Raw genomic sequence first — 22172 nt, forward strand, 5'->3', positions numbered from 1 at the left:
TGGTTATTCTAAATCCAGAAACATAAAGTACTACATAACTGAAACAACATTTATAAGGCCTCACATAAAGAAACAAGGTAGAATATGTGTTGTGATTAAATTATAAATTTAAAAATTATAGCTGATATTTTATAAGCCTTACCTTCTTTGAAAATTCCACTGCTTTTTGTTCACTTTCTTCAACTTTTGCCTTGTTCACACAAGAATCTATTAAGATTGACCAAAAATGATTAGAACTTATTGCGTTGGATCTCTAGGAAAAAGATGGCTGCCAGCCTATAACTCTACTATGTAGACTACCATTTTTATGTCAACTGCTATTAAAGAGAAATTGACTTATACTACACATAAAACATAAACTACCATGTTTTCTTTCTATTGCATACTAACTGAATCTGAATTCAATGATAGTACTGTTTAGGCACAAAAACAAGTATCCAAGAATATATTTGACTAATTCATTATCCTTTTAAAGGTATTGAATTATTTTTGAACTTCAACAATTTTAGAATTCTTTAAAAAAAATTTTTGTAGTTTATTATGGGTGGGCAAGTGCCAAAGAAGCTATGCTTAAAATTATTAAGAATCAAAATGACCCTTAAAATAAGGCTAGAGGGGGAGATATAATAACATTTATTAATTCAGGCTTCCTAAAGAAAGATTTCACTTGAACAACTTCTGATCTGGGGCAGACGTATTATGTAAATAAGGAAACAAACATCAAAATTCTTGGGTCTAATCAGACACTCCCGAATATAAATAACTGAAGAACCTCTTTTAGGCAATATTCTCATTATAACATATACAGTCTATTCTGTACCTAGCCATTCCATACCTATTTATTTACCCAAAAGAAATGAAAACATACATCTATACCCAAATTTGTATATGAATATTCATAGCAGATTTATTTAGCCAAAAACTGGAAAGAACCCAAATGTCCATCAAGTAAATATATAAACAAACCACAGTACACCCATACGCTGGACTACTACTCAGTTATAAAAAATAATGAACTATTGATACATGCAATACAACAACATGAATGAATATCAAAAGAATTATGCTGAATGAAAGAAGACAGACAAAAAGACAGTACATGCTGTATGTTCTATTTATAAAAAATTTTAGAAGATGAAATTAATCCATAGTAAGAGAAAGCAGATCAGTGACAGTCTCAGGAGGGGGAGAGGTGGGGATGCATGGGAAGGAGAGACTACAAAGGAGAATGCAAAAACTTTAGGGGGTGATAGACATGTTTATTATCTTGACTTCGATGATAGTTTTAAATGTACATACAAATATCAAAATTTATCAAATCATATACTTTAAATATGGGTAGTTTTCCTTATGCCAAATATACCTCAGTAAAGTTTTTTCTTTTTTTAAAAAAAGAACTGTGTGTCTAGAGCAAGGCAACTAATGAGGAAACTGAAAAATTATGAGATCATAGAGGGGCCAGACCTGTGCTGTGCTGGCAATGGTTGGTAATGATTTTGATTTAAATTTCAATGAAAAGGCATTGGAAAGATTTAGGCAGGGAAACGTTGGATTTATGGAAAATACTAGACTTACAAATCTGTGAAATCAGAAAAGACTTTATGCTCCTCAAATCTAGGTGATCTTAAAATAGAGATCCATAGATTTCCTAGAAATTCTTGAAGCACCTGCTAATTTTTGTGTGTATGCATATGTGCGTGTATGTGTTCTAATGAAAGTTCCAGAACATTCATCAGCTACTGAAAAAGGCTTTCTGACCATAAAATATTAAGAAGCACACACATATGTGACTTCTGTGAATTTAGAGTTGAGGAAAGTGAAGCCTAGAGAAGTTAAAAGACTTGTTCACAATCACAGAGATGACACAAGGCTGAGGTCATCGTGGGTTTTTGATGCTGACTATCCGCTCTCACCTCATCCCTTCATCTATCCCCATCCCAATGCTCTTGATTCACAGTCCACAATCATAAGCACCTGGCACACGGTACACAAAACAAATGTCTGCTGAACATTGAACAAGCTAGCCAAAATCAACAGTAGATTATGTGTGCCAACTATGGTCCATAATAGATTATAAGCCAATACAAATATGTGAAAATAGTCCTTTATAACTCTCTCAACAAAATATGAAATAACAAGCTCAGTGAAAAATATGCAGTGACGCCAGCAGTCACATCACCTGCTGGGGCAAGGGAAATTGGCTCAAGCTTTCTGAAAAGCACTCGGCCTTTCAAAGTTCATGCTCCCATTTATAGGAATCGATCTTAAGGAAATATGGAGAAGAAGACAAACATTTATACAAAGAAAGTTCACAGCAAATTTATTTATAATTGTGAAAAACCAAAAACAATCTAGATGTACAATAAGAAAGGACTAGTCAAGATGATTATGATATTCTACAAAATGGAATATTATACAGACATTTGAAGTCATATTTTGAAGGTTAACATGGAACAATTCTCATAATATAAAGCTCTATGAAAAATCAGCAGATAGCTAGATAGAGAAGATAGACAGACAGACAGATAGATAGATAGACAGATAAAAAGAGAGATATAAGAAAATGTACTGAGCTGCAAAGTAAGTAATGGTGGTGAAATGAACTGAGCTCAAAAAGTGAGATTGGTGGTTTATTTTCTCACTTACATAAGTCTGTAGATTGCTTAGAATAAGTGAGCATTAGTTTTAAAATCAGAAAAGAATAATACATAATAAATAATAAGGAATTCATCTTTGAATATTACTGTGAGTCTTCCCTGTGCTATGGAGCAAAGAATAATACATAATTGGTATTCAACAGCTGTTGTTTTCTTCCTTTAAAGACAAGACAAATGAGTTCATGCTTTAATCTTAGCAAGAGTGATTTCAATTAGGTAAAATAAAATTGCTTAACTATAAAGTCATATAGCATAGTATATTTCACAAGAGAGGTTTCACATCATCCTTCAGACATTGTTCCAGAAAGTGTAGCTAACTACCAGTCTAGGATGATATAAGGTCATCTTCTCAGCAATTCAAGCAGATGAACATGATCATCTCAAATTCTTTCCTAGCTCTAAGGTCTATGAAAATATAAATGGATCTACTTTGACAAAATTAAAAGATCTTAAGTTACTGAAATAAGCCTGTATTTCTTTTCTCAAACTGGAACACTAACCATAGCTATAGTACTAATTAGACTCTATTGTACATGTGATTTCTACAAAACCACTAAGGTGCCAGTATAAACTGAATCAAAGGATTTCAGAGTCATGTTTCTAAAAAGCAAGACACTCGTCTATAATAATATAATTTTTTGTGCGGGACATTGATTTTAAACTGAATTCAAGAGTGTTGAAACTTATCAAATAGGTTAATATTTCCAATTACACAGGCAGAACTCTCATGATCATCATAATTAACAATTATAGCGATTATCCATGGACACAATGATTTACCAGATATTAAAGGAAGTTCAGTGACAGACCTAGCTTTAAAAAGTGCCTATTACACAGAAAAGAGTAAAACAATCAATGCACACTGAGGACTGTATTACATACCTATCAGATGAGTGAAGTCAACGTCTAATCTTTGCCTATACTTGAAATCTGGGTCCATACCACTGCAGTGCAGCACTATCTGTGAAACACACTCCTCAATTATTTTGTAATACTGTGGCCTGAAAGAGAAAGGATTCTTGAACACCTTTTGCACTTATACAAACCAATTTTCCTAAGAAGTGATTCAGCATGATAAAAGAACTAAGTCTTTTTCTAGTGCTGGTAAACAAAAAAAAAGAACTCTTTCTAGCCATTATACTCCCTTGGGAGAAATATGTCTAAGCTTAAAGGTGGTCTGGACGTTATACTGCAAAACCCATTGTGATGCAATCAACTGTGAACACTTAATGACTTAATACTCTAGTTTTCAGGGAATCACGCTTGTGTTCACAGATACTTATCAACGTTATCTACTTACTCGAGCTATTGTTCCTAAAGTTAATGAAAACAAATGACCTGTTAGTCCTACATCCACGCATACAGAAATGGTTCTAGGCCTCTACAAGTTCTTACTTTCAATAAGGGATGAGTATCTTGGCATTAGGTGGCAAGCAATGTGTTGAATTTACAACAACACCTTTACTCAAGATAACTATAACAGCTTACAAAACTGGACTGAGCCACTTATGTTACAAGACCATTCCAAAGATCTATTTATGCACGTTATATATATAAAAGATCCGGGGCCGGCCCCGTGGCTTGGTGGTTAAGTGAGCGCGCTCCGCTGCTGGCGACCCGGGTTCGGATCCCAGGCTCGCACCGACGCACCGCTTCTCCGGCCATGCTGAGGCCGCGTCCCACATACAGCAACTAGAAGGATGTGCAGCTATGACACACAACTATCTACTGGGGCTTTGGGGGGAAAAAAAAAATAAATAAAATCTTTAAAAAAAAAATAAAAATAAAAGATCCATTTTATAGAAGCATACACACTTAATATGCACGGCTATAGCCTCAATTTGTTCAAAATGTCAAAGGTTTTAAAACAAATTCTAATTCTGCAATCTATCAAAGCAATTCTGGCCTTAAAAATGACCACTTGCATACTTCAAATTTTTTAAAATGTTATTTTTGCACTAAAATTTGAGGAAAATTTGGTATTGATCAGTGGCTAATAAATTCCACAGAGAAAAATCAGAAAGAAATACTACTATAGACAAATTATGACATAAACATCACTAAAATTAGTGTGCTGATAACTAGCCAACCTACTAAAAGTTTGCAAATGAAGCCAAACAGATTCTAATCGCTTTTATATGTCTTTTGTCATGGGGCTGTCCCCAAGAACAAGAACAAATAGTAATATATATTATACATCTGAGGCTTTTTCAAGTCATCATCAGGTCTAGGGTAAATAATATTGGATTATAATGAGTCCAGTCAACGGCTCTTTGGGTAAACAAGAAAAACACAATTGCTCTCTTTGAGCCCAGGTTAATTATCCCTAAGTAGAATAAAAGTGCTTATCACACATCTATCTCCCATGGATGTTCTCAGGATGAAAATGATGTCATATTAGAGCAACTTCTCATTTATTCCAAGTTACCGAGAAATGGAGGATTTCACACAAATTATTTCCCTATGGTAACTGCATACCAGTGAGCACAGTAGCCCTTTAATTGTCAGAACTTATTTTAGAAAACAACAATCATTTTAAAGCCATTACTATCTTTCCTGCTTAAAAAGACAGCATATAATTTAATATTTTCAACACATTTTTATGTCTCTGTAACATCATGATACCCATCAGTTACTGTACTGGTCTGAACTATAATAGTTGTCTAACTGACTTTAGAACTGTATTTTTCTTGGGACTGTACCTGACCCCATCGTAGCCTTCCTTTTCCCTTTAATCAAGCAAGGCTTTTTTTTTTTTTCTTTTTCGGTGAGAAAGATTGGCCCTACGCTAATATCTGTTGCCAATCTTCCTCTATTTGATTGAGGAAGATTGTCCCTGACCTAACATCTGTGCCAGTCGTCCTCTATTTTGTATGTGGTATGTTGCCACAGGATGGCTTGATGAGCAGTGTGTAGGTCCCCGCCTGGGATCCGAACCCACGAAGCCCGGGCCACCAAAGCAGTGCGTGTAAACTTAACCACTACACCACCAGGCCAGCCCCTAATCAAGCAAGTTTTGAGAAATCAGAGAACCGAGGTTGCCAGAATTTCATGCATAATAAAATATGAAGAAACAACTAAGAGCCTGTTGAACAGTTAAATATAAGATCATGGTCACCAGCTTATGAATAATTTCAGTCACTCAGAAACCTTCCTCTAACTTTCTGGTTTTCAGATATATTCCCAGTTACTAGACTCTAAAACTTCTAACTTTATGGATTATTGTCATACTCCTTTATTTTGAAGAATTACATTACTGAATATAAAGCTGATATATTATCATCATTATTTTCTTAGATAAGATCATATCTATTACTAGATAAATACAATAAAAGAGAAATAACAATAAAACCTTACTTATTTAAATGTACAAGAACTTAAAAGTTCTACCATAGACTCTTCAGTGCTTACTCTGTGCTACCATTATCTAGCAAAGAAAATTCATCACGGAGTCAGTAAAGTCTGTTGGGTTCGTTGTTATTAAAAGTCCTATCGCTGAAGTTCCCCATTTTATAAATAGATTCTTCTGGCCCATTTAAAAATAAATTAACATCTTTTAAAAAATGTTACCTAAAATCGTCAAACTTATACTCTAGGTATGTATATATGCATGTATTGCCTAGGCCCCACTACAGTGTTAACTTTCCTTTAATATCTAATTCAAATTACACAAATAGTACTCTCAGAACTACATCTTACCTGATATAATAATCATTTCTGATGAGCAAAAAATGTTGTAGAATGGATAATAAGTAATTTTCAGCAGCAGTGTCCTTCAACATATTATACAGAAGATGGTACACTTCATTCATATCAGTGGAAAGTAAGTAAAGGAAAAAAATCAAAGATTCTTGATAAAAGTTTCATTCATAACAAAAGCAGCTTCATTTTTTAAAACACTGACGTATCATTTTGTTTCCATTACTGTTTCTAAACCTTCAACTCCATGATTCAGTATTTAAACATTTCCATAAAGAAATTTAATTTATGGAATCACTTTAATCTTTTAATGAGACAAAGAGACTTAAAGTGTATTTCCAAGATCATTTAACCATCAAAACCTTAAATGATAAGTTATTCATTATATTTTTAAATTCCAGATTATAGCTAGTACCATTGGAACAGCAACGTCATTAATGAAAATGGTTTTCTCTTGATCTTCCTGTGGTTGTGACAGAGGACCTATTATCATTCACGCAAGCTATTACTCCTCTACTTTCACTGCCACATTAGAAGGCAAACGAGCGTTCTGTGGACTGCTAAAAAATCACAAAACCACTTTTATTTTATACAGATGAAATACTTACTAAAACTGAAATTATTGTTTGTATTCATTTGTATTTCATTTGATAAAAGATGGAGAGTAAAGACAATGGAACTTGAAACATCTTTTTCTTAGGATATATAAAGAGTAGAAGAAGTTTAAATGTTTTTAGTAAACTAGAAAACAGATTTCAAAAATGGATTCACTTTTCCAATAAAAGTGAGGACCTGGAAAATCAACGTAAAAGAAAGGTAGAAGAGGAGATGTAATCCAACATTTAAAAAATAACGTGAATGTCAACATTTTCTCTGAAGGAGAATTAAGTATATGATGGATTACTTCTTAGAGCCCATGTAAGAGTGTTGTGTTCAAGTCTCAAAAGGTCCTTTAAATGGCTACAGAATGGATCCAAAAATAGCTTTATGATGAAAGTCTGATTATAAGAGAAATCTATAGAAAGCAAGAAAGCAAGATATTTATTAATTGATATAAAAGGCATTTAATATTATGCAAACCACTGTAGACTTCAGTCACTAACGATGGATAAGAAATTACAAAAAATTATCCCTTATAATAATGAAATTGTTCTTCATTGCACTTATCCAATACTTATGTATAAGATACTTCAATAGCAGCATTGGTGGAAAACGGTGAAATATAATATTTCTGCCCTCAATCTCATAGGGGCATAGAAGTATACACAAATAAGACAGATACAAACAAAATATTGTTGGAGTTTCAAAGAGGGGAATGTTACTTCCAGCTTTTTTGCGGGGTCGGGGGAGAGGAAAGAAGACATCATAGAGGAAAAGTACAGCTCAAAGGTCATTTTGGTTCTGAAGTATTTCCCAATTTCCTCAGAATCCATAAGTAAGAAATTTAATGGATGTGAAACAAATGGCCAGCAACGCTATCACAACCATCTTGTAGATCTAAAATCATTTCGTATAAAATCATTGCCATAGGAAGATTACATGCTAGTTGTATTTGACTCAAATGCTTCCACTACACAGCCTTGTTTTATAGTCAGATACTACCACATCCAAACATTTTTTTTCAAGAAGGAAACAGACTATTTGGAATGAGAATAAGACATTTATTTGAATTGAATTATATCTCTAAACCATTGAGGTACCATTTAATAAGCTGAAAAAGTATATTACCTATAGTCACATGTGAACTCAGTGAACTTTTCCCCAAAAATCCTTATCCGTGAGGCATATTGCCTTAGGCTCTTGTCTATTCAAGACCATTGAGCAGAGCATACCTATAATACAGCAAGCCATTGTGCAGATTTCAATATAGTCTGTGTAAATCATCAGGACAGTCTGACAATTCCTCAACATGAATCTCAAGGACAGCATCAGAGTGAGGGTCTAATATAAATAAATGGATATGAATTGGGCTGGCAGACAAGAATTCTAATAACGGTCCACAAAATCACCCACAAATGCCTTTTTCACAATACATGCAAAATGATTTTTGTGGTTTGCCAAAAGGATATTCCATTTCTGCTCGAATGTCATTGAGACGGTGTGATAACTCAGTTAGGTCGTCTTCTTTGTTCTCATCAAATACTTTCAACTGAATATCAAGCTCATCGTTCTCTTTTTCCTTTAGATCCTAATATATAAACATAAAACTTAACAGACAAATAACAGTTTGACAATACCATACTTTGGTAATAAAGGCCAGACACTATTATTCATTTACATACACAGAAGCAATTTCAAATATTGACCAGGCGCTTGGTTTCCTGAAAGAAAGTAAATGTACTATGTTTTTCTATTTTAAAATAAAAGACCTCATTGCATTCATTGCCTTTTCTTTTCATGCCCCAGATTTTGATTATTCACATTAAAAAATTAACGATCACTTTTACAACAGAAAAAAACTAATTGCTAACAACCCAAATTAAATGCTGTCGTTTTGACTAAACACACTAATCAAAGATCGCAAAAGAACTCATGCAGTTAGAACATTCACATATGCCTCTGGCAAAAAATGCAAATAGAGATCAACTGTATTAATGAAGAACAAATGCGAGGATATATTCAAGCACAACAGTCCCAAGTATGGCAGAAAAAGTTGTATAAACAAATTTATTTTAAATGATATTTTGTGATTTTCAAGCAAAAAGGTGTCAGGACTTTTTCTCAAGCTGCATGTCTAGCCTCCTCCCCCACCTTTCATTTTTGCTTAACCTAATCACAAAATACCAACTTGGGCATCAAAGACTTGTTTTTGTAATACATTATAAGCACATGCATTACAAACCTCTGATAATTTTCAAAATAATAGTATAAACAAAATCTTTGGAAGCATGCCACACTAGAGATTGTTGGGCTTAATATATATCACCTGGAATATCTTTTAATATGTGTCCATTAAGTTGCAGCTTTCAAAACCCAAATCGGTAATCACAACTGTGGACGCTCAAGGGTGATACCAAAAGTGGGACTAGGATGTTCAGAGCTGAGCTTGAACTCTAAAAGGAAATGCAAGCATGGTGTACTTCAAATTAGGTCGATAAAACAAAATAGGATGCATTTCTCGCTTCTATTTTTATTCAATAGAACAATTATAAATGGAGATGTAATGTCTATTACTGAAGCCAAACACAAATTGATGCATTTTCTAGATGTTCTTTTTCTAGCATTCACATACATAATAATTTACGGAAAATTTACCTACAGAATATACAAAAATACTTATTAATAGGTTTCTATGTAATTTCATATAAAATATATAGCAAATAAATGTATTTATACTTAGTTTCCTCTTCACTAATAACTCGCTTTAGGTCTAGTTTTCCACTTTGAAGGGGAATGAAGAAATTTATCGGAATGCAAAAAAATTATCTAACATTGGTGGGTCACACTATCAGGTGATTTCTGAACTCTATTCAGAAAAGACCAGAAGTCAGACACACCCAATATGCTGATCATTGCAGAAACAACCTTTAATATATTTTAGAATATGGATTTTTCCTTATTCTATGTCACAATAAATTATTTCTTAGATGTTCACTATAAAACTTGAACATATTCAAATATGTTTGAAAAACAGAAAAATCTAAGTTATATACTATCATTTAATTAGCATCAGAACTTTATAAAACATGGAATCAATCTGCATGATTAAAATATTTTCAGTGAAAAAAACTAGTTAAATGTTTAATTTAGTTTTCAATTAGAACACATTATTTATACTACATATAGTATGTGAACATATACACCACAATATAAAATTATAGAGGTATAATTGCAATATCTTGTAAGTATTATTAATAATACTCCATTAAAACAAATACGTATGCATATATATATACACACACACACACATATATATAATAACTTCCTTTCAGTCAAATGTCAAACCTTGAAAGATACATCCATAAATTCTTGATAAAATAAACATTTAATGAATAAAGTTTTTATATAGCACACATGTGAGTGATATCTTAAAAAAGAAAATGGAAATGAATCACTAAAAGTTTATATTTAAAAATGTAGAATAGGGCCGGCCCCGTGGCTTAGCGGTTAAGTGCGTGCGCTCCGCTGCCGGCGGCCCGGGTTCGGATCCCGGGTGCGCACCGAGGCACCACTCCTCCAGCCATGCTGAGGCCGCGTCCCACATACAGCAACTAGAAGGATGTGCAGCTATGACAGACAACTATGTACTGGGGCTTTGGGGGAAAAATAAATAAATAAAATCTTTAAAAATGTAGAATATAAAAAAATTACTGAATTACGCTATTATTATGTGAAATATTGTAAATATGTTTCAGTTATTGTTTAAACAGACTTGCTGTATAGATGAACATTTTTGGCAGAGTCTCTAAAACTTAAATATAATTAAGTCTCTATAATGTAGTATACTTCAAAAGAAATCAAAAGTCCATTACCAAGTACATGACTGATTACTAGTCATGCAATCAAAATTGAGTCTTCAAAATAATAAAAGGTTTGTCAGTCTTTTAAAAGAGATTAAGAAAGCCTGCTGCCTGCAGACACAATTTCTTACTATCTTGTTTCTTCACATATCTGATTTACCTAATATTTTCTTAATTTATTTAACTAAATAAAAAGTAGATGGAGAAAACTTTACATGAAATCAACGTAAGTTAACTACAGAGCAAATACTATTTTAAAAATCACTATATAGTATGTAACAACTCATTTATCCCAAATTATTAAAACAAATGTATGAAAAATGAATTTTCCATATAAATGAAATATAAACTCCCTTCAAACACCATGGATAAATTAATCCATAGATACAGGTAGAATTTTGAAAGTAAATTTTTACAGAATATAGTTAAAATAATTGTCCTTGTCTTAAGGATTCTGATAATTATATAAAAACAAGTTTGACTCTACTATAATATTACGATGGTCTCAAGGGTTATTGAAATACTAAGAATTATTCTTCCCTAACACTTAATGATTCCAGATAGGTATAGTTTTTGATCCATATACCAACTATTAAAATTAGCTCTGGCCACATCTAATTTGCTGCTTTGAATATGCTATATTCTAGAAAATTAAGGAGCTCCTCTTGTTAGAACACTGCATAAAATAAGAATAAATAGGAAAAAAGGATTTTAACGACTCATCTATGAATATATTATTAAGCTTCAGTACGTGTGTAAAAGACGTGTAATGTTACTATTAATTCTAGTAGTATAAATTTAAATATTTAGTAAATAAGAGAGCGAATTAATAAGATAGTATTGACACGTGAGTACATCTAGCATACATTAAAACACGATTATTCCGGCCTTTGCTCCAAATTATGATAATGAAACTATGAGAACGACAACAACAGTAATGAAATCTATGGTATAAAAGAAGGGATCTCTAATCTTCTCATGGTCCATCTGCCTAGATTGTGTTTCTCATCTTGTATATCAGAAATACCTGGGGAGGAATTTTTTTTTCAAACCAAACATCTCTTCCCCACTCCCAATAAGATTTTGACAGTCTCTCTTCAGGGGGACATGCCCAACCTCTTGGATGGGAACCAGAGGCATATTTAGCCATATTTCGCTCCATTGTCTTAGAGACAAAAAAAAAAAAAGAAATTGAGAATCTTTGTAGGTGCTACTTCAAAATTTTAGGAGGCAGAAACATGACACTCCCCACTCCTCTCTTGCTGAGGAATCACTGAGATCTGAGAAGCAGGGTATATTGAAGAGATGTGATAGTTACAGAAAAATCTAACCGTAAGCATATATTAAGAATACATATATTAAGAACTACATGTTGCAACAAGAGGCTTTACATATGGCTATAGGACCAATGTGTAAGTGTAGCTTAGAAATACTGATGCAGGGCCGGCCCTGTGGCTTGGTGGTTAAGTGCGCGCGCTGCGATGCTGGTGGCCCGGGTTCGGATCCCGGGTGCGCATCGAGGCACCACTTCTCCGTTCATCCTGAGGCCGAGTCCCGCATACAGCAACTAGAAGGATGTGCAGCTACGACATACAACTATCCACTGGGGCTTTGGGGGGAAAAAATAAAATCTTTAAAAAAAAAAAAAAAAAGAAATACTGATGCAAAATCTTAGCTGTCACTATAACCAAATGGATAACACACCATGAGACCACTGAACCCAACAGAGATTAATACACCCAGACAAAAGCACAAAAGGTAATGACAAGAGATACCATAATACTCTTTCCGAAGAGGACTTAAATTAAAATAAGAGTCACGGTTTTCCTGACCAGCCAGTCAATAGTATAAGGCAGAAATGAACGTTCAATTAGAAATAAAACAGGGAAATGAAAGACGGAAGAGTAATAGCAACAAGTAAGGCAGAAGCATGGCATATTAGTAAATAAGCAGAGGATGCTAAGGAGCCCCTGTAGCCAGTAAGTGTCCAAAGACATTATTACTCTCCCAGAAACAGAGGACCAGCCCAGTAAGGACAAGCAAGGAAACCAATAAGCAGGCAACTCAAAAGCAAACTAGAGTCAAGACTATGACATCATCTCTAGCACGTAAAGCCACAGACTTTTCATGAGGAAAGATCCGTGACAAAACAAGAATAAATGTGTTACACTAGTGAATGTGCCTAAGTTAACTGCATATTGAACCTCTATATGAGTCACTTAAAATGTTGCTTTGATTCACTGCAACCAATTCCTTGGTTTTTAAAATCATGAATTAAAGAACCATTCAAAGTGGAATTGACACAGAAATTTCTAAAACCAGATAGACCCAATCATACGTCTTATTCAAATGGGTTTCAACAGATCCAATTGTACATTTGATGATGATGAGTTTCAACTACTTTCAGTTAAGACTATCAGAACACAAGCTACAGATGCATGCTACACACTCGTTCCTCACCAGAATATTTCCCTGATTTTGGTATTTCTAAAGCCCTAAGTCCTATATACATGCTCACTGACATTTCTTTTGTTTTGTTTTTTTCTTTCCTCAGTCCTTTTGTTTTTCCTCCCTTACTCTTACTTCTTGTTTCTGAAATGTGGTCTGGGGAGCTTAAATGAAGAGATGGGTGAGATTTTACTTATCTCCTTTAACAATGTCATACCCTTCAGTTAACATTCTAAAATAAAATATAAAGTCACAGCAGTTGCATTTGTATTTATAAAATAAACGTGCTCATTTATCTCAGAGCAAGCCTATAAAGTTATTTCAAAAATGTTTTTTAACAGTATCATAATTAGAGCAAATATTGACATTCCATTTAACAAATGAAATTGTTTTTCTTTAGAAACATTCCTACAGCATTGTAACAAGAATACCATTTCTTGTTACATTTAAGTAATGTGTCTAGAATATACTAATCAAAATTCTATACATACTTATGCTGACTATAAATAAAATCAAAGTTATCAAGAGGAAAGAAAAATTTTTAAATTAAAATTGAATCTGAAGAAAAACAGTAGTCTTTTACGTTCTCACTATTCAAATTCAAAGAAAAGAAATTCCCTTTCCACATCAAGAAGACAAAAAAACACATCACTTCTGGACACATCACTAGCTGAATTCTGAATCATCAGTTGTATATAGAGACTGATATTAATGCAATATAAAAAAGCTTACAAAAGAAAATAGTAAGGCACAGTTATTTACTCTACTGCAAGTACTTTTTGCTAAAGAGAGAAAAATGTTAAAGTTCATCAGCATAATAAATGTGTACATTCAACTTACTGGTAACATTGTTTTCAGTCCTGAACGAAGGAATTCATTCCTTAAATGTATTCGAAAATCAAGCTCATAAGGAGAAGTGACCAGGGCATTTATAAACTGCATGCAGGCCACCTGCAATTAGAAAGCAAACTTGGTTAAAAAATATTAAGGAAATATTTACTTAATGCATTCAGATAATTATTTTTCAACTCATTAAAGGCATACATATATATCATAAAATAGAATAAATGGAAATATTTATTCAAGTATAAGGATGATTATGACTTTGCAATATAAACAACAAAATTAACAATAAAGTTTCAAACGTCCAGAATAATTCTAACGAAGATATGACGATGGTCAAGTAGTGCTGTGTTTTGTTAAACAATATGAAGGAATATTAAAATCTCTCTGAGAAACTCAAAGTTCCAAAAGTATGCATATAGAGCCCTTTAAAAAGATCATGTTTCATATCCAGCTGTCCTCAGAGTACACTTGGCCTCAATTCTATATGGTTATAAACACTTTTCTAAAATAAATCAAATAAAGTTATAAAAGTACCCTGATATTAAACAGCAAACAGTGATAACTTGGAGAAACTATTACATTGATTCATACTCTCTCCATCCTATTACTGGGATGGATTCACACAAAATATAGAGTATTAAAATATATGATTAGGATGAATTAATTTACTATGTATAAAAAATGAATGCAAGGAATTAAGATCAACTAGAAGGCACTGTGACACCAATACTAATGTGAATTGCATGATAAAGTAAATATAAGGGCTTGTTTTCAAGCGACGGTGATTCATTAATTATACTGACACTGGAAAATGGGTTTCGCTTCTCTTACCTTCTGATATTGAGGTTCTCTATTATAAAAAGGGACTTATTTTCTGGTAATTGCAAGCTAGAAGGGAATCTACAAAATACTAATTGCCAGGTGTTCCATACATTATTCTTGAATAGCATTTTTGAAAAATGCTGCTCAAGTCTAAGGCAACTGGCTAATAGTTTAAGTGAAGAGCTGTGCATTCAAATTGATGGTTTTTAAAGTATGCAAAGAATAGTAGAGTGTTCAAAGAGCTGACTACAAGGAGACTCCTGAAAAACACCATATTGAGTAAAGATATTAAAGTATATATAGAAGGGGATGCAAATAAATCAATAGTATGGGAATAACACATTAGCAAAAGGAAAATATTTCAAACGTATTTTGACTTAACACACCAGGCCTGTTATTATAACAGAGTTACTTTTTTCAAGATAGAGAAAAAAGACTAAAAGGTTTATTCTTTTATTTTTGCATCTGTATCTTATGCATTTAAGAAGTTTTGGGGGGAGATTAGCCGATCTACCTCACAACCAGACTCACAAATCAAAAACTTGCATGCTTTAAAGAGATAATTGAGATTGTTTCTAACATTACTAGATATCTAAATGATAAGTGAACAATGTAGTCCAATTCCTACGAATGCTCAAATGTCAAGCTAAAACACTTAAGACAACTGACTTAATATTTGCCATAGGCTGGGCACTACCTTAAAACACTCATCAGGTAAGTTACTATGACACTTACACCTTAAGGGATTACTTAACCTTCCTATTTACATTAAGAAAAGGTGTAAGGATATAATTTCAATAGACTGGGGATATAAATTTGCATACTGTACATGTCCACAGCTATATTATCATTGTATTTGCTTGAATGATCCTTGTTATGTTACAACTATGACATGACCGAACAAGCCAAAGTACATGTCCAATCCAAAATTAATAGAGAGAAAAGTTGCCATCTGCTAGGATTGTTTTTGCCAGAAGAAATTCTAGCTTAACGGCTTGTATTACTACCCTACAAGTAAAGAGAACATTTCCATAAGAAAGAAGTTAATGAGTCTTGGAATTGTACCTTTATATAAACAAAAGTATTTAGATCAGGAGATAATAAAAATAAAATTAATAAATTTATATCAAAATAACTTCACATTTAATATGATAAATGTTGCAATGCTATTAAATACTTTACATATAATGTATGAATAAATAACTGAATACTAAAAAAAAAGTTGCATCCATTGACTATAATATAAAATAATTAGGAGACACTTTGAAGTCAGTAGTTTCAAACAGGTAACAGCACTAGTTTATCAAGGTACTATTTATTGTTTATCAAGTTCCAATAGATATCTAATTAATTAAAAATAACATAAGATGAATAGTCATACTATCATGTTATTTTCTTTTTTTTTTTTTTTAAATCTATTGCCAACCCTCCTCCTTTATTTTTCCCCCAAAGCCCCAGTAGATAGTTGTACGTCATAGTTGCACATCCTTCCAGTTGCTGTACGTGGGACGCAGCCTCAGCATGGCCGGAGAAGCGGTGCGTTGGTGCGCGCCCGGGATCCGAACCCGTGCCGCCAGTAGCGGAGCGTGCGCACTTAACCGCTGAGCCACCGGGCCAGCCCTCATGTTATTTTCTAATATAATCTGCTAAAGCAATGGTCTTTTATACAAATATTTATATTATATGAAGGTAGAGAACAAAAAAGTCATCTTATCTCCATTCCTTTATACTACTACACAATTACGGCCCTTTTCAGAAGACAGGAACAAAATCAATCCAAAACCCAAATAATGGTCACTATTTACAAATATAAAATTAAATTTTAAAAATGTAATTAGTTTAAAGGGCAGAATATGTTATTACTTAATTATAAATATGAAATATCCATTGTATGGATTCTGAATTCATAGCTAAATACAAAACGCCAAACTATTATCATCAGCATTATTTTTATTATTATTAGCTCAGACAATATTAGGTGTTTTACATAATTCACCACCTAATCTCATCATAAAAAGCACACAAGGTAAGTGTTACTATTATCCTTATTTCACAGATGATGAAGCTGAGGCTCAAAGGAGATAAATAACATATACAAGGTCACACAGCAAGGAGGAAACTCATGTTTCCAAACCATATTACTTTACTCCAATATAGAACATTTTCCAGCACATTACAGACACCTCATAAACCCCATTCATAGATTCACATAACAAAGGATTTTAAGGATGGGGAAGATGATAAAGTTTAACTAGTGAATCATGTTTAATATACTGGGGATATCTAGCTTTGAAACCATATAGGTTAATTAGAAAAACATACAATTATTTTAATAATATGTAGTCTAGAATATAAAGTGGTTATCTTATGTACCAAATATACTCAATAAAAAAAAAATAATGGAATGCAAAAAAAAAAAAAAAAAAAAAAAAAGGAAAGGTAGAAAATGGTTCCTGGAATGTATTACATTCAACTTTATATATATCCTGAACAGTGAAGTATGGGGAGTACCTCATCATCTAAAATAATGGTCTCTCACTCTCCTTTACTTCCTGCCATCCCACTCCTTACTCAGCATACACGTGCATGCAACTACATACACACACACATACACACACATATACACTACAGCTGTGCTGCTCAATATGGAGCCACTATCACAATTTAAATTTAACTTAATTACAATTAAATAAAATTAAAAATCCAGTTGCTCAGTCTCATTAGCCACAGTTCAAGTGTTCAACAGCAACATGTGGCTAGTGGTTACCACATCGGACAGTACAGATGTAGGACACTGCAGAAACTTTGATTGGACAGCACTACACTGGAGATTTTCAAAGGCTTCTGGCCAATCTCTAAAACCTAAGCTCCAAAGAAGTACAAAACTCATTCTTGAATAATGAAAGTTTCAAAATTGGTATATTCAACTTCCACATATATAAATTTTTAAGAGTATGATTGAACTATATTGTCCTCTTACAATGTAAAATCAATCTGCTTTCAAAAAAAAAAAATCTAACTCCAGAGATAGAAAATAAAGAACTATGGGATTTTAAAGCTAGAAAGAACATAAAATACTTGGGTCTAACATATTCATTTAAAGGTAAAGATACCGAAAAACCTAGAAAGGTTAGATAATTTGCCCAAGATTATACAGCTAATAATAAGCCACAAAGGTTGGACTAGAACTCAGGCCTCATGACTTTTAGTCTTAGATTCTTTCTACCACACTACAATAGACAAATCTGGCATTGCTGAATAGCATTTTTCCTTGTACAGGAAAGAAAACAAGTGCCCTTGAATTGAATGTCACAAAGTCCATTATCCAGACTCCCTCTGTTGCTTAGCTTCTTTATAATGGCTGTAAGTTTCAAAATGATTGGCCATATTCATTTGTTTTAAGTACAGCTTCCATGAGAATTAAATTTAAAAATCACAGGCAATCAGTGAATTGTCTCTGTTATTAATAAATATGCTAGGCTAGGACCACGATTCTGATTTTTAACCAATGAAAACAATTGGTTTCTGTATTTGCATGTTTATTAAATGATCTTCTTATACCATAAGGAGATTTCTACATATCCATATAAGCTATTGAATAAATGCATAAATGTACAGATAAAAACCACTAACTCTGTGCATGTGATAAAGCATCCAATAATTTGTGCCATGCATAATTATACTATCAGTATATACATATCAATAATATGTGCCACGCATGAATTACTATCAGTTTTTCCACCACATTATGATCCCTCCTTTACTATAACAGTATATTCTCTTTCTACAATAATCATCTGCATCCTTTAGTCACAGGATGCTATTGTCTTCATTCTGGGGTGTGGGGTGTGGTGTAGAGGGTGAAATATTACACAATAGTTTGTAAACTTTCTAAAGATAAGGCTCGGTATTTGTTTAGGGTTCTCTTTGTAACCCCTAACTGCCCTCAATAAAATGGTCAAAATATAATGGGTGAATAGTCATTAAATGGTTCAAATTTTATTGGCATGAGATATATCACTACAAAAAGAAATTGCATTCAGTTTCTTACCTAAGTGATAGAGAGGTGAAATATTTAAACATGAAATATCTTCACAAAATTACTTGGAAAATGCTAAATGCTAGAACCTTTTATTTATTTTAACTTACCAGCTTTGAAAACTATAAAACATCTATGTATCTGTTTGATCACATTTCACAGAGTACTATGGAGTACAATAATTGCCAACTCCAGGGCATTCTCAAACAGATTATCCATATTGCCATTACCTATGACAAATTGCGCTTTTGAAACTTTATTGACACTGTCACACACTTGACCTTATTAAGTACTCTTTCTTTATCCTAGCCCAGCATGAGTTAGGAAAAGAGATGGTGTAAGTCAAAATAAGTACCAACCAAGAAAGATACAAATGTACAGAGCAAGTTAATTAAGGCAAGAAATGGAGAAAGAATCCAGGCACGACAAAGCCATGTACAAAGGTATGGAGGTAGAGGGATGAAACAGCACAAAATGTTCAGGAAACTGAGCAGAGTATGACTGGACCACAAAGTATATAGAAAAGTGGTGGAATATGAGGCTAGAGACAAAGCAACAGTGAGATGATGACTGTTTTGTGTGGACTAGGACTAGTCTTGAATCCTAGAGGATATGGAAAGACTTTATAGGATTTTAAGCAATGATATACCAAGAATTGCATTTCAGAAGCATAACTTTTTGGAAGATGATTTAAAAGGGGCTAGAATGAAGGGTAGAAGACATTTAAGAGTCCAGGGAAATGATGAAATAGTGAGATGTGACAATGCTTCGAAACAAAGTAATGGCAGCAGGGTTAGAGGGGGAGGGATACGATACTGAGGAAGGGAAGTACAACACAAAGGAAGGAGAATTGGTAGGATTTGGTGACTGATGGAATAGTGAACGGAATAGTGAACGGAATAAGAGTGGATTCGAAGATAACTACTATGTTCCTGGTTTATGCTACTTTGTGATTAATGCTAAGGCTTTTTGTATTACGGAGGTCACTAATGACCTTCCATTATCGAAAATGATAGATTTCACAAGGATTCAACTTTCAAACAGATTCAAAATAAAAGTCATCCTTCAAGTCTGAAGCTATTTTTCTAAGTACTTGAAAAATGACTACACTGTACAAATATCTCTATACAACCCCCCATTGTACCAATTCTACTTTGAGAATGGTAGAAACTTAAAACTGTCAATAAATAGAACAAGTTTCATAAGTAACACCAGTCTCTCATTCAACACTTAATATTTAACACACTCATTTACCTTTCCCCAAATTTTCTCCTTATTCATAAGCTGCAGTGACTTGTTTTATTATAAATATACCTCTACTGACAAATGATAAGTGATTTATCCAAAGCTACTTCCTCATATGTGATGGTATGAGTGCACTAATAGCTAAGCACACTTCGAGTAAAATCTCACTTGAGAACCTCTGTGGAAAAAATCAAACTACAAAGATTCAGTCCACATACCTGAGGGTTTGTCTATTTAAGCATCAATATCTGTTTTTGCATGGAACTCTTTCTTTTTTTTCTTTATTATTTTTTATTTATTTATTTTTTTTCCCCCAAAGCCCCAGTAGATAGTTGTATGTCATAGTTGCACAACCTTCTAGTTGCTGTATGTGGGACACGGCCTCAGCATGGGCAGAGAAGCGGTGTGTCGGTGTGCACCCGGGATCCGAACACGGGCCGCCAGCAGCGGAGTGTGCGCACTTAACCGCTAAGCCACGGGCCCGGCCCTCATGGAACTCTTTCTGCAATGAATTATATAATTCCCTCATTCTTAAACAAAATATCCTAGATATAATTTATTATTTTCTTCCTGACTCAGGGCCATGATTAAACAGGAGAGTTAGTGAGCTATGGTGTAACAAAGAGAGGCCTTCAGGAGCCACAGAGGTGTGTAGGGCTGCTTGCCCTGAAACTAAATAAAACCAAATGTTAAAATGTTTGCATGCAAGTTCTAGTCTTTTATTGTGTTTTTATCTCCTTCTCCCTTGCTTTCAGTCTGTCAGCTGTCACTTCCTGATCATCTCAATGCACCAGTCTGGAATAAGCCCTTTTCCAACCTCCCAACCTGTGCTTCTAGTCTGCTGTGGATGGAAAAGACATAATGGGACTTGTTAAGACACCAGAGGAAAAAAGCGTTAATAGGCTCTGATTAAAGGCCAAAAGGTCTTTGTCCTCAAGAGGCTTATTTGATGGATTTGGGGACATTTTACAGGCTGCTCAGATTGTTTTATTTTATTTTTCTTTTCTTTCTTTTTCAGTTCTCAGTTAACTCCAAAATGATCAATCTATCAAATAGGTGAGGTCAGGATAAGTGAATCTATTACACATCAGTCAAGTGGATATTTACTGCTATGTTTTTGTGTACCATATCTAATTACAACATGCAGTAATTTTTAAAATTATTTTCAGCAGGTTAGAAAACATTTTTAAAATGTATTAAACCATGTAAAACATACTTCTGCACACAGTTCCTGAATTACTTTAAGACATGGCACCTTTCAGACTAACAGCAGTGTGAAGACTGAGGCTCTTTCTGTAATACATCATTGGAGGTTAACCATACTACTTTCTCTTTCCATAAACAGCTATTATTAATGTTCAGTGTACCCCAGCTTTTCCTGCGAGGCTATGTTGAAATTAGTTTCAACTATATGTTGTATTACCTCACTCCGTCTTCTTTTGTGAAGTGACAAGCAGACTACCCTGGCCTCTATTTTTACCTAGTGGAAGTCCTTCTGCCTCCCACCCTACCGTAATACCGGTTCTCTATTAGGAAAGATAATTTCCTGGAAAATTACTGTTTATCCTTCAAGACCCAGTTAAAGCATCACCTCATCACTGAAGCCTTCCCAGACTTATGCAGCACATACCTAAATTTGCCTTCCTTTGTGCTCTCATTTAACTGTACTAGGAGGAAAGGGATACGGGTGGGGAACAGTTGGTATTTCAAGTAAAGTGTTCTGCATGAAAAAATGTTTGAGGGCATTTAATACTCTACAGAATATCTGAGAAACACCAGGGTTAGTATGGCTAAAACATATGGTACATTTGGGAGAGTGACAGGCTCAAAGACTAGAATGTTAGGTTGGGGCCACATTAAAGGTCATACATCACAATTAGGTTTTCACCTTTATCAAGGTAACAATGGATCATGAGCGTAGGTTTCTAGGAATGCTACTATGTTAGAATTAGATTG

General features: G+C 33.8%; 1 protein-coding gene across 4 annotated transcripts in view; it reads right to left on the minus strand.

Annotated features, from left to right (window-relative positions):
- The window catches only part of DIAPH2 (diaphanous related formin 2), an 825716-nt gene that overhangs the window by 579134 nt on the left and 224410 nt on the right, over window positions 1-22172 (minus strand). For all 4 annotated transcript variants that reach the window (XM_087427460.1, XM_014795691.2, XM_087427457.1 and 1 more), the window contains 5 exons: window positions 14105-14215; window positions 8426-8544; window positions 6357-6473; window positions 3540-3658; window positions 143-207 (listed from right to left, as the gene is read on the minus strand). In XM_087427460.1, the coding sequence (XP_087283586.1) occupies window positions 143-207; window positions 3540-3658; window positions 6357-6473; window positions 8426-8544; window positions 14105-14215 (531 nt within the window). The remainder of the gene's footprint in view (window positions 1-142; window positions 208-3539; window positions 3659-6356; window positions 6474-8425; window positions 8545-14104; window positions 14216-22172) is intronic.

Source organism: Ceratotherium simum, chromosome X (assembly GCF_057802395.1).
Source record: "Ceratotherium simum simum isolate JZ-2026a chromosome X, ASM5780239v1, whole genome shotgun sequence".
Classification (NCBI taxonomy): domain Eukaryota; kingdom Metazoa; phylum Chordata; class Mammalia; order Perissodactyla; family Rhinocerotidae; genus Ceratotherium; species Ceratotherium simum.